At 39.6% G+C, this 13,215-nt stretch overlaps 1 protein-coding gene across 1 annotated transcript in view; it reads left to right on the top strand.

Moving 5' to 3' along the window:
- SUPT16H (SPT16 homolog, facilitates chromatin remodeling subunit) overlaps positions 1-13,215 on the top strand; it is a 32,282-nt gene that overhangs the window by 14,571 nt on the left and 4,496 nt on the right. Inside the window, exons 4-22 of the mRNA XM_006218715.4 lie at positions 505-657; positions 1,217-1,363; positions 1,748-1,899; positions 2,749-2,921; positions 3,880-3,970; positions 4,933-5,006; positions 5,129-5,241; positions 6,673-6,738; positions 6,858-6,953; positions 7,037-7,152; positions 7,243-7,396; positions 7,887-8,014; positions 8,557-8,692; positions 8,796-8,922; positions 9,175-9,293; positions 9,825-9,950; positions 10,286-10,398; positions 10,690-10,765; positions 11,178-11,347. Coding sequence (XP_006218777.2) covers positions 505-657; positions 1,217-1,363; positions 1,748-1,899; positions 2,749-2,921; positions 3,880-3,970; positions 4,933-5,006; positions 5,129-5,241; positions 6,673-6,738; positions 6,858-6,953; positions 7,037-7,152; positions 7,243-7,396; positions 7,887-8,014; positions 8,557-8,692; positions 8,796-8,922; positions 9,175-9,293; positions 9,825-9,950; positions 10,286-10,398; positions 10,690-10,765; positions 11,178-11,347 — 2,330 coding nt within the window. The remainder of the gene's footprint in view (positions 1-504; positions 658-1,216; positions 1,364-1,747; positions 1,900-2,748; positions 2,922-3,879; positions 3,971-4,932; positions 5,007-5,128; positions 5,242-6,672; positions 6,739-6,857; positions 6,954-7,036; positions 7,153-7,242; positions 7,397-7,886; positions 8,015-8,556; positions 8,693-8,795; positions 8,923-9,174; positions 9,294-9,824; positions 9,951-10,285; positions 10,399-10,689; positions 10,766-11,177; positions 11,348-13,215) is intronic.

Genomic DNA, 13,215 nt, shown 5'->3' with positions numbered 1-13,215 from the left:
TAGTTCTATCCAGTTTTGCAGCAAAACGAATGGGCTGTGAAATTCTGGTGAATGCTAACTTTATCCATTCTTCAGGACTCTGTCAGCTTGTTCTCATCTGAATACCTTAATTACAATAGATAGCTGTAAGTACCTTAAGGAAAATTAGGTATACCTTATTTCCAGTTTCTGTCAAATTAATTTTTTTTTGTTATACTGCTCACCTGACAAAGATTTTCTTTTCAAAATATTGTTCATCTGTGCTTTAGAGTTTCTTAGCTGTTCTAAAAGAAAAAGAATGGTCTTGCCAGCTTACCTGACACTTCACTTAAGCATATAAAAATACCTAAAGAAATATTGTGTTAACTTCTGGTGTGTTACAGTCTGCTCTAAAGAAGTAGACAGGGGAAGGGGACGGTAGAGTTTATTCTGTCCATAGTTTAGAATATTCTCTGCCTGGTACTAGTAGAACATAGATGTCTAATTCTAAAACTAAAGCCCCTTTCCTCTCTGTGATGCTGATAGAATGAAAGTAATAAGAGCAGCTTTGACAAAATGATTGAAGCCATTAAAGAAAGCAAGAACGGCAAGAAGATTGGAGTGTTCAGCAAAGACAAGTTCCCGGGAGAGTTCATGAAGAGCTGGAATGACTGCCTCAACAAAGAGGGCTTTGACAAAGTAAGACGGCTCCCGGAAACACGCACGTTGAGAGTTAAGAAGACACACTTGTGACGGGCTTCCATAACGCGTAGTGCAGAGGGTTTGCTTTGGGAAAACTGTATATTCACAGTTCCATTTTTCATTCCCTCTGGCTGAGCAGTAAGTCAGTTTAACTTTCCAATTAGGAATGATGCATTCAGGAGATAGTCCAGCTACTTCAGAGGGAAACTGAGAAAAATCTCTTGCCCCCAAAACTTTCTGATTTTTTCTTTTCCTTCGCTCTCTTGTCTTCTTTCTTCAGCCTTTACAAAAACCTCAAGAGAGAGGCATGTACATTTACATTTTAAGTGGTACATTAGTTTAAAGCATCTTAGAATATGCACAGTGTCGTGGTAAAGGGCTATCTCAGATATTTATTCAATCCCAGAAGGGAATATTTATACATTCTGCAAACTGTTGATGAATAGTTTGCTAAATAACCAGATATCATCACTGATAGTATTCAGATTGGGAGAGACGTATTTCTTTAGCAATTCTGTATCTGCATGTTGGAAACTCTGTATGACTTTGACTGCAGATAGACATCAGTGCAGTTGTGGCCTATACCATTGCTGTGAAGGAGGACGGAGAACTCAACCTAATGAAGAAAGCAGCCAGCATCACCTCTGAGGTCTTCAACAAATTCTTCAAGGAGAGAGTCATGGAAATAGTCGATGCAGATGAGGTAAATGGAGAAGGGGAGGTCTTTCTGCTGTTTTAATGAAGGAGAAGCAAGTCCCTGCTGTGCAGCATTTTTTGATGTGTGTTCAACTTCCTTTGAAACATAAGTTGATGTGTAATTGTGCTGGCTCTCTTTCAAAACAATGATAAACCTGCACTGTAGTTTCTTGAGGTTACCCAGTACTCTATTTGCGAATCCACGTATTCTTTAAATTTGCTTTGCATGTACACCAGTGTATCAGCCAGTGTATAAACTAATTCATAAGACTTTTATAGCATCCTAAATGATATCAAGATATATCTTGTCTTCAAATGGTAGTGTCCAAAAATCCAGCACCCATCTGCCACCCTCTAGTAAGAATTATTTTATTTCTGTGTATACTTACAGAAAGTTCGACACAGCAAACTGGCTGAGTCTGTAGAAAAGGCCATTGAAGAGAAAAAATACCTAGCTGGGGCAGACCCTTCTACTGTGGAAATGTGTTACCCTCCTATCATTCAGAGTGGCGGCAACTATAACCTCAAGTTCAGTGTGGTGAGGTGAGTAGGAAAATTTCGAAATAGAACAACCACCAGGGCATTTCAACTTTTAGCCTATTTTTTCTTGGATTCATTCTAGAATTCAGAAAAGTAGTAGTAAAAATAACCATTAGTCTGCGTTCTACATTATCTTTTTCTCTTATTCTCTGCATATTTTTATTTTGTTTCACATAGTTACTTATTTCTCACTTGAGCATTTGACTGTAAGCACTTTCTAGATGATTAAAAATGCCTCAAAAAAGTGCAACGCATGTTGGAGAAAAACATTAATATCTTATTAGATGTATCATAGTGTAACTCCCCTCCTAACTTTTAAAAATACCGTAAACAATGCTGTTTGTCCTGGTTGGAAGGAAAGGACTAATTCAGAGAGAACTCATGGTGGACTGGTGGAAAGATTGAGGCATCATCTGTTAGACTGCGATGAACAAAACCCAGTGTATCGTCTGCATGTTTAGGATGCAACAACTTTTACTGAATTTTTATCCTGAAAGTCTTGGTCCCTAATTTTGCTCCAGAACCTTTAGAAGGAAAGGACTAATTCAGAGAGAACTCATGGTGGACTGGTGGAAAGATTGAGGCATCATCTGTTAGACTGCGATGAACAAAACCCAGTGTATCGTCTGCATGTTTAGGATGCAACAACTTTTACTGAATTTTTATCCTGAAAGTCTTGGTCCCTAATTTTGCTCCAGAACCTTTACGAACTGTTTTTTAAATTTAGATCCATTTTCCACTTCAGCTTTGGGGTGTAGCAGGGAAAGGCCGTGATTGCAGGTGCTGTGTGCTAGTGATACTAATGACTTCGCCATTTTGAGTAATGAAATGGTTTCCTCTTTTGGTCTCAAGTGACAAGAACCACATGCATTTTGGGGCCATTACCTGTGCCATGGGCATTCGCTTCAAATCTTACTGCTCCAACCTTGTTCGCACTTTGATGGTCGATCCTTCTCAGGAGGTTCAAGAAAATTACAACTTTCTGCTTCAGCTTCAAGAGGAGCTGCTAAAGGAATTAAGACATGGTGAGGTCCCTTAGAAAAGGAGGTTTAGCAGTTTAGCAATCATGTAAGAAAAATGTCTGTAGTACTTTTTATTCCTGACGCCCTTGTACTATAAATAGAGTTAGATTTTACTAACTCAAATCATCCCCGCATTTAGTTCTTCAGTCTCCTTTTATGCATGAGTGGTTGTGGTTTTATATTGATGTTTATAAACACCTCTCTGACTGTTTAGGCTACTGTGTCTAGATCTTCGTAAAATACCATGGCATTATTACTCTTTAGAAAGTCCTGAGGAGTATCTGTCCCAACAGAGTGTGTAATATTAATCCTACATTGAATGGATACCAGGAATCTTAGTTTGAGAGCAGAACTAATAGCAAACCTGCTAGGCAAGCAACTGCCTACCTCGAGAGCTTGATACCTCTTTTGCCTTGAGACTCTCCACTCCCAATTGGCTAAATGGGACTTTATGTTTTCCGCCTTTAAACCACTTTGTAAGCCCACTCGTGTTTCCCAGAGCTTCCAGACACCATTCGCCCATGATTTCTCACATCAATGAGAATAAAGACCCTTTGGAGGCTACCATATCTGGGTTACTCTGGCTGGAAGTACGTATTCATATCCTAGGTCCTGAACAATTAAGATCAGAGTTCTAACAGTGATTCACCCATTCAGTCCAGCTTTTCAAAATGTGTAATAACTTTAATATGATGCCATTATCAACTCTTACATGATTTTACTGAGACCAGGTGGGGTTTCACTGGATCAGTGATTCTCAAACAGTGTAATTAAAGAATGACCAGGTAGTTTTTTAAAATGCAAATTTCTAATCCCTGCCACCCCTGCAGCTGCATCCCATGTTTGATGCTTTGAGAAACCTTGCTTTAGGGGGACTTAATAGGTGAAAAAAAATTGATTTAAAAAATGTGATTTTTTTTTCCCCGAAAAATGCTTTAATGTCTTTCTGTCTTGTTATTAGGTGTGAAGATATGTGATGTATATAATGCTGTCATGGATGTGGTTAAAAAGCAGAAGCCAGAGCTGCTGAACAAAATTACCAAAAACCTAGGGTAAGATGCTCTGATGTACATTACCACTCTCAGTCAGTTTTCATGACTGGCAGTGGTCAGGCAAAATAGTCTTAGATGATTCAACTAATATTTATGGACTGTTAAACTTAATTGTGTGTCAGACACATAATGTTATCAGAGAATGTGAGGAATATTTAAGTTCTGCTCCCAGTGATAGGGTGGAGATTTATCTAGACCAGTGTAGAGATGCTAGTAGGTGTTGCAGGCTTAAGTTCCAAATGTGAAGAGACATTAACATTACATACTATATTTCCTCTCTTAGAACACTTTAGCTCACGTTTACAAATTACTCTGAGATGTTCTACTGTTTAATGTTTTTTAAACTTTTATTTAAAATCCAGTGTTTCTCAAATGTATTTGACCATTGAATACCTGAAAGTACCTAATAACATCTTACAGAACCAAAAACATTTGAGAAACAAGAGCTCTAGACAGTCTCCTTACATGGAAGCTAGTTGGGTATATAGTTTATTTCTGATCTTCTATGATGGACAAGAGGAGATATATTGACCTATACTAAGTCTTGGCCTAGGTGACTTAATGAATCCAGTTGTCAACATTCTACTAAAAATTCCTCATTTTATCCGATTATTACACATTCTTAGTAATGTGCCCTCTAACAGTCTCTGCCAAGTTGTTTATAGGAAAACTCCCAACTTGATTTCATGGTAGATTAAAATGTAAATATCAGTGAATAAGTTAAAAATAAAAGCTTGATACAGGAAGTGTTACATGTAGTACTTAATTAGGAAGTTATTTTCAATATATTAATGACCTGAAGACTCCTCAGATTCACTTCCTTAACTGACTGATCAGCGGGGGCAGATCACTCAACATGTTTGCCTGCTTTACCTTGAGAATTGTAATAGGATATATTGTGCTTGACTCAGGTTGGAGGTCTTTTGGCCTATTGTTGAAGTTTCTCTTCATTTCTTTTTTAGGTTTGGAATGGGAATTGAATTCCGTGAAGGCTCTTTAGTAATTAATAGTAAAAATCAGTATAAACTGAAGAAAGGTGAGTTTCACGTGTAGGCAGTAGCAAAATCACTTGTTTCAGCTTTATCTCCTTTTCTGTATAAAATGTACACTTCTCCATCCTTCATAGTCATCAACTGAATTCCTGTTTTGCTGTTTTAGGAATGGTTTTCAGCATCAATTTGGGTTTCTCAGATCTGACTAATAAGGAAGGGAAGAAACCAGAAGAGAAAACATATGCCCTGTTCATTGGTGACACAGTGCTTGTGGATGAGGTGTGTGTTGCTTCTTCAGCTTCAAGCGTTCATGAACTGACTTTGGAGCACATTTTTTACCCTATGGTTTTTTTCCTTCCCCCTTTTTTTTTAAAACTGAAGTATAGTTGATTTACAGTATTCTGGTAGTTGAAGCAAAGTGTCAGTTATATATTTATCTTTTTTCAGATTATTTTCCATTGCAGACTATTACAAGATATTGAATATAGTTCCCTGTGTTACACAGTAATTCCTCTCTGCTTATCTGTTTTACATGGTTTTTTCCTTTTTATCATTTGTTGAATGCTAGATAAGGGGAAAGAGATCCCTGTGACAGCCTGACCTAATATAGCTAGGAATAGAGGTTATAGTCCAAGCACAGGGTGTGTATATTTATTTCTTTTTTTTTAGCTTTTTTTTTTTTTAGGTATAGTCAGTTTACAATGTTGTGTCACTTTCTTGTGTACAGCACAATGTCATACATAGATGCACATGTATTCATTTTCATCATAAGCTACTACAAGATACTGAATATAGTTCCCTGTGCTATACGATATAAACTTGTTCATCTATTTTATATATACCAGGCAATATCTACAAATCTCGAACTCCCACTTTATCCCTTTCTACCCTCTCCCTGCCGGCAACCACAAGTCTGTACTCTATGTCTACAAGCACAGGGAATATTTAAACTAAACACTGTATCACCTTGTGACTTGAGCCTTGATGATGATAACATCAGGAACTGGGTCTAATAATGGAGGTGTTTTTTTTAATAATGGCTTTATTGAGCTACAGTTTACATACCATGCAATTAAAGTATACAATTTAGTGGTTTTTAGAATATTCACAATTATGCAGCCATCACCACAATTAATTTTAGAACATTTCATCACCTCAGAAAAAAACCCTGTGGTCATTAGCAGTCACTCTCCAATCCCCTCCCTCCCCGCCTTCCCAGGCCTAGGCAACGACTTTCTGTCTCTAAGGATTTGCCTTTTCTGGACATGTGTGGTCTTTTGTGACTGATTTCGTTCACTTAGCAGGAACTGAGTCTTAATAATAGTAAATGCTTATTATAAGCTGAGGACTTTTATGCATTAATTCATTTAATCCTCACAATACCCCTATGAAGTAGATACTCTTATTCTCGTATGCAGGTAAAGAAACCGAGACACAGGGAAGTCTTTAGTAACCTGCCAAATGTCACAGAGCTAGGAAGTGATTGAGCCAGGTTTCAAACCAAGCCTGTATTCTTAATCATTATCCCGGTGTTCCCTCCCAAATTGTAGCTCCTCGTGTGTGGTTGAGAAGATAAAAACTGTTTTTATTTGTTGTCAAAGAGTTTTTAGTAGCCAGAAGCTTCAGAGCATTGCCCCGCTATTTACTAGGTTAGAAAGTGAAAGTGCTAAAGTTCTCTTACAGATGTCTGACTTCCTTCTTTTCTTCCAGGATGGCCCGGCCACTGTTCTCACTTCTGTGAAGAAGAAAGTGAAGAATGTGGGGATCTTTCTAAAGGTAGGAAGGTGGTAGATGAGTGGTAGAGGAAGTTTGGTACAATGAAGAGGACAGGCAATATTGGCTAAAAAAAAAATTAAGGCCTGAGTTTCTGATTGTGATTTTTTATCCTCCCCTAGAATGAGGATGAGGAAGAAGAGGAAGAGGAGAAAGATGAAGCTGAGGACCTGTTGGGAAGAGGGTCTCGAGCAGCATTACTTACAGAACGAACACGAGTGAGTCTGCTGTCTTAAACTGCATGGATCTCCTATCTGTCGTGGTTCACATTTTCTGAGAACTTGGGTTTTCCCTTCTCTAGAATGAAATGACTGCAGAGGAGAAGCGAAGAGCACATCAAAAAGAACTGGCAGCTCAACTCAATGAGGAAGCGAAGAGGCGGCTGACTGAACAGAAGGGGGAGCAGCAGATTCAGAAGTAAGAGTCTGCACTGAGCGGTAACGTTGTCTTAGGGTTACACGTGATTTGCAGAAATTCCTCAAAAATATTTTTTTATTCCCACTTCAGAGCTCGCAAATCTAACGTGTCCTATAAAAACCCATCTTTGATGCCTAAGGAACCACATATTCGAGAGATGAAGATCTATATTGATAAGAAATATGAGACTGTAATAATGCCCGTGTTTGGCATTGCAACGCCTTTTCACATTGCAACAATCAAGGTACTGACGTGGACAGGTTCTGTCTAAACTATTTAGAACCATAGATTATTGTTGCGTCTGCATTGTCTCCCCCACGCTCTGCTCCTTCTGACTCTAGCTTCCCTCATTACTGGTTTCCCACCTCCCTGATCTTTTGCTGTCATTTTTCTCTCCTTCCCAGTTTGCACTTTGAAGAAAGTTAAATGATCTAGTCTTAGAAACATAATTTGCCTGTCTCTCTTTAAATTTTAAGCATCTTTTAACATGTAGTCATACACATAGCACCAGGTACTTTAAGAACTCAGTGATTCTTTTGGAAACACACATTCGGTCATATGAAAAGATAAGCTAAATGCTCAGTTTAGTAGTTTTAGATTAAGATTTACAGGCTAGGCTTACCAGTCAGCTTGTAACTACTAACTTAATTTTAATATCTCTGTAACTACTTACCTTTATCTAGGAACAAAATCTATTTGCTTCTTTGGCTAATGCTTTTCCTTTGTTTGAACAGAATATAAGTATGTCTGTGGAAGGAGATTATACTTACCTGCGAATCAACTTCTATTGCCCAGGCAGTGCTCTGGGCAGGAATGAGGGCAACATCTTTCCTAACCCAGAAGCCACTTTTGTCAAGGAAATGTGAGTACCCAGGAAAGCAGCCCTCCCCAAATCCCTGTTGGCTGGAGTGGTCGATACCCGCGTTCCCTGTGCTGTGTCTTCCCCCGTCCAGTGAATGGCAGCGCCTCCCTCAGTGGCACTTGATTAGAGTCACCTTCCTGGCTTTGAACTGTTTTGAGGATGCAACCTAATTTAGAATCCTCATGAAAATGTTTTATCCTTACGATACATATTTTGTGATAAAATCTCAAATGTGTGCTACTTTGGAGTCTGTTCATTCGTAATATGGAATAGGACAATTTGGGGAAGTTTATGCCACATTTGAAAAATAAGTGTGATTCCTCCACCCTGTGGATTAGCCATTTATAGTATTTTCTGTTTAAAAGAGAAGAAAGGGAAGTTTGTTTTGTTTTATTTTGTTTTCAGCTTTCCGGGCGTTGTTTCCCCAGTCAGTGGTACCTTTTTCTCCTAAAAGATACTAAGCCAGTTATGAAACATAGTAGTAGATGCAGGTTACCTGGCCTGATAGAGCACCTTTCATAAATGCTTCCCCTTTTCTGCAGTACATACCGTGCTTCAAATATGAAGGCACCTGGAGAACAGACAGTACCGGCCTTGAACCTGCAGAATGCTTTCCGAATTATAAAAGAAGTGCAGAAGCGTTATAAGACTCGGGAAGCAGAAGAGAAAGAGAAGGAGGTGAGCCTGAACACCCGCAGAACACCCTTGTGCCGAAGGACATGTGGGTTTGGGGGGCATGGAAAGATACATGAGGATTCACAATGATTTTCCTCCTCCCTAGGGCATTGTGAAGCAAGACTCACTGGTGATCAACCTAAACCGGAGTAACCCCAAACTGAAAGACCTGTACATTCGCCCCAACATTGCCCAGAAGAGGATGCAGGGCTCCCTGGAGGCCCACGTCAATGGTATGGCTGCCCCCTCACGTGCCTGGGCTTTGTTTTCAGGGGCTCCTGTGTGGGAGTGACAGATCAGGGAATGTCATACGACACGGAAGTGCTGGGAGGAATCTGCCTTTACGCTGCTGTGTAGCCAGAAGGAAGCTCTGTACATCATTCATGTTTCCTCTGACCCTGTTCATGTCAGCCGGGGAAACTGCAGTGCCTTTTGGCCCAACCTGATGTTCCTTGATACCCAGCTGCTTCCTTTTTTCCTGCCAGGTTTTCGCTTCACCTCTGTCCGAGGAGACAAGGTGGACATTCTGTACAATAACATCAAGCATGCTTTGTTCCAGCCGTGTGATGGGGAGATGATTATTGTCTTGCACTTTCACCTCAAGGTATGCCTTCCTCATCGCTAGCTTGGAGCTTTGGGGCAAGAGCTTTCTGTCACACTCTTCCCTTGAGAATAGTGATGAAAAATACCACTTATCACATAAGATCTTCGAGAGGACTGAATAAAATAATGCTTATAAAGTCCACAGTGCCTGACATCTAGAAGGTGCTAGGCATGTTGGTTCCTTTGGTGTGATAAGTAATGACCTCCGAATCATGTAAGGTCTTCTCCAAATTCCTGTTTCTAAAATAGAGAATTTTTACTTTAGACAGTTTATCACCAACATAATGTCCAAAGTCCATTCTGATGAATAGGAGTGCTTTTAAAAATTCTTACTCTTTCACAGTCGCAAAGGTCATTTATGATGACACCAGGGATGGTTTAACTGTTTTTACATAGATGCTATCCATGGTTACCAGCATAGATGTTTTAATATTTTTACATTTTGTTGTTATCTTGCCTCTTGGTCTGTCATGTGGACTTTGTCAAGGAAGTCTTACGAGTTCATTCTTGCTCTTGTGCTCTGTGCCCTCAGAACGCCATCATGTTTGGGAAGAAGCGGCACACAGACGTGCAGTTCTACACAGAAGTGGGCGAGATCACCACGGACTTGGGCAAACACCAGCACATGCACGACCGAGACGACCTGTATGCTGAGCAGGTGAAATTCGGTATTTCATTTGCAGGGTAGTGAGATAGGATGCAGTCCAAATCTGAGCTCGGTAATTGTCCTGTTTTATAAATCACCCCTGAAACTGCCTGCAGAACTTGCCAAGTATCTGCTCGCGTTCTGTGCCTCCATGGATTATGGATTAGACTTAGGTTTTGCAGGCTCGGCTCTGCGGTTAATGGTCTCGCGGCCTGTGAGAAGGTATCTGGGTTAGGGTCAGAGCTCTGAGAGTTCAGGACTACAAAAGCACTTCAGACTTTTTGAAGGGTTTACTATTAACAAGGAAAGTGATAGCTATCGTTAATTAGTATTTTTTTCTTTTACAGATGGAAAGAGAAATGAGGCACAAACTGAAAACAGCCTTTAAAAATTTCATTGAGAAAGTAGAGGCTCTGACTAAGGAGGAACTGGAATTTGAAGTGCCTTTTAGGGACTTGGGGTAATGTATCTCATCTTCTGGCCTTTAGAAAAGTGTTACTCTTCCTTTAATAGTAATTTAACATATGCTGTCCTTTTTCTTATGATTAATAACTTGAGACATCCATTCCCTCTTCTGAATTTTTAAGGGCAGGGATGGATGGGTAGGGCTGAGGGGCTTCCTCTGGAAGTCGGTCTCCAGCGAGCGGCTGGAGTTGAGTTTGGAATAGGAAAGGGCAAGCAGCTTACTGTGGGGACAGTGGCTTCTCTTGCAGCGAGCCCCATCTTACGCGAGCTTCTTACTCTCTTTCAGGTTTAATGGAGCGCCCTATAGGAGCACCTGCCTCCTTCAGCCCACCAGCAGCGCGCTGGTAAATGCTACAGAATGGGTGCGTATTTCCGACTTCCTTTCAGTAAGAAAATTGTTAGAGAAAAGAAAGCAAGAGGGTAGGTGTTCTGAAAACTAAGTCCTCAGAATTTTTTACGATTTTAATTTTTGATATTTACTTACTGTAGATACAAAACTACTGAGGAAATAATTCTTAAAATGTCTCTTTAAATAGTTTTTAAAAATAGTTTCTTTACGTAATTTCCTTAAGTGTATATTCCCCTTGAGGAAGGATTTTGATCTCACAGATTCTTTTATTAGGGCTTCTTGGTATGTTGTATTGCTTTTAGTGTTTGCTCCAAAACGCAAACAAACAAAAATAGTTCAGTGATTTTTAGATCCTGGAAGTGTTTGAAAATGCAGTGCTTTGTGGGAACTAGTTTTATGAAAATAATTCTGTTCTTCCCTGACAGCCACCTTTTGTGGTGACGTTGGATGAAGTGGAGCTGATTCACTTTGAGCGAGTCCAGTTTCACCTGAAGAACTTCGACATGGTGATCGTCTACAAGGACTACAGCAAGAAGGTGACGATGATCAACGCCATTCCCGTAGCCTCCCTTGACCCCATCAAGGAATGGCTGAAGTAAGTAAATCTTCCAGCAGCCTCCTATGTACCCCATGAGCGCTGTATTACAGAAGATAAATGCGGCATGTCGTCCATAAAATCTGCTGGTGTACTTAAGCGAGACTGCCTCTGGGTTGAGTTGCAGACCAGGACTTAAAAAGTGGGGATCCATTAGACGTAGAGCACTGTTTCTCGATTACCAAATAAGAGTTTGTGGGTACTTATGCAAGGAAAATCAGTCTAATACATTTTTTTGACTTGATAGATGTATAAGAAGATTTACACATGTGTATAATAAATAACTTACAAAAAGTGGGTGCTGTTTCTTCATAGTTCTCTATTTTTACTGAATGATGAGATAGAATATATTTTTACTTTAGCCTTACACATCCATATACTTATACTTCAACTAAAAGAACTTCTCATGGAAGCACCAGAATCCTAATAAAGAGGGAGCTGTCACTACCTAGGTAAAGGGTGAGGCTGGTGTAGCCATGAATCTAGTTGGCTCTGGCCTTCTTCCCCTCTCCAATTATCTGTGAAGGGGAGGTGCTATAAATTTAAGTCTCTCCTTTCTTAAGAAATGGATTGAGAGCTTAGAAGTAGACTGTGAGAAAGATACAGATGTATGGTTTCCATGAGGATTTTCCTAAAAAACATATGCAGGTAAGTGCTATGGTATCACAGATATTTATAAATTTGCATGACTGTAAAATCAGCTCTGTTGAAGCATAGCTTACCTATAATAGAATTCATCAGTTTAAGTACATGATTTGATGGGTTCTAACAACTGTGTACACATTTGTACCTACCAACATTATCAAGATACAGAATGTTTCCTTTACTCCTAAAAGCTCCTCATACCCCTTTGTAGTCAATACCCTCCCTTCAGCCCTGTCACTGGTTTCTGTCACTGTGTTTTCTTCTAGAATTTCACATAAATGGAATCGTCCAAGTACGTAATCTTTTGTATCTCCATCCTTCACTTGCATAATGTTTTTGGAATTTACCCAAGTCGCTGTACCCATCAGTACTATATTCCGTTTTCTTACTGAAGCGTATTCCACAGTATGGGCGCTCCGTTCTCTGTTTACCCATCTACCAGTGAAGAGACGTTTGGGTCCTTACCATTTGGGGGCTCTTATGAATGAATAGCTGCTGTAAATAAGATGTTCAGGTCTCTGTATGGACGTTATGTTTTCCTTTCTCTTGGATGAACGACCTAAAAGTGGGATCGCTGGGTTGTATGGTGTATGGTTAAGACTATGTTTTGCTTTATAAGAAACTACCAGATCATTTTCCAAAGTGGCTGGAAAAGCTGCAGGATATGAGATTTGTAGTTGCTCCGCATTCTCACCAACACTTGATGTTGTCAGTCTTTTCAGTATTAGCCGTTGTGGTGGGTGGTAGGGCTGTCTCTTGTGGTTTCAGTTTGCATTTCCATGATGACTAATGACTTTGAGCATCTTTTCGTATGCTTATGTGTCATCCTATACTTTTGATGAAGTATATTCATGGTTTTTGCCTGTGTTAAAAATAGACTGCCTGTCTTATTGCTGGATGGAAGTCCATCGGACACAGGTTTTGCATATATTTTCTTCCGGTAGTTTCTATGCCTTTTCGTTTAAGTGTCTTTTAAAGACAGAGTATGGATTTTTCATGAAATGTGTTTGATCAACTTTTTCTTTAGTAATTTGTGCTCTGTATGTCTTAACCTAATACATTTTGCCTAATCCAAAGTCATAGAAGTTCTCTGTTTTCTTCTAGAGTTCCACAGCTTTAGGTCTTATATTTAGGTCTGATCAATTTTGAGCTAATATTTTACTGTGGTGTAAGGATCAAGGTTCACATTTTGCATGTATGTAGCCAATTATTCTAGTACCATT

Source organism: Vicugna pacos, chromosome 6 (assembly GCF_048564905.1).
Source record: "Vicugna pacos chromosome 6, VicPac4, whole genome shotgun sequence".
In the NCBI taxonomy this organism is placed as follows: Eukaryota; Metazoa; Chordata; class Mammalia; order Artiodactyla; family Camelidae; genus Vicugna; species Vicugna pacos.
This window is presented reverse-complemented; position numbering and strand designations above follow the sequence as displayed.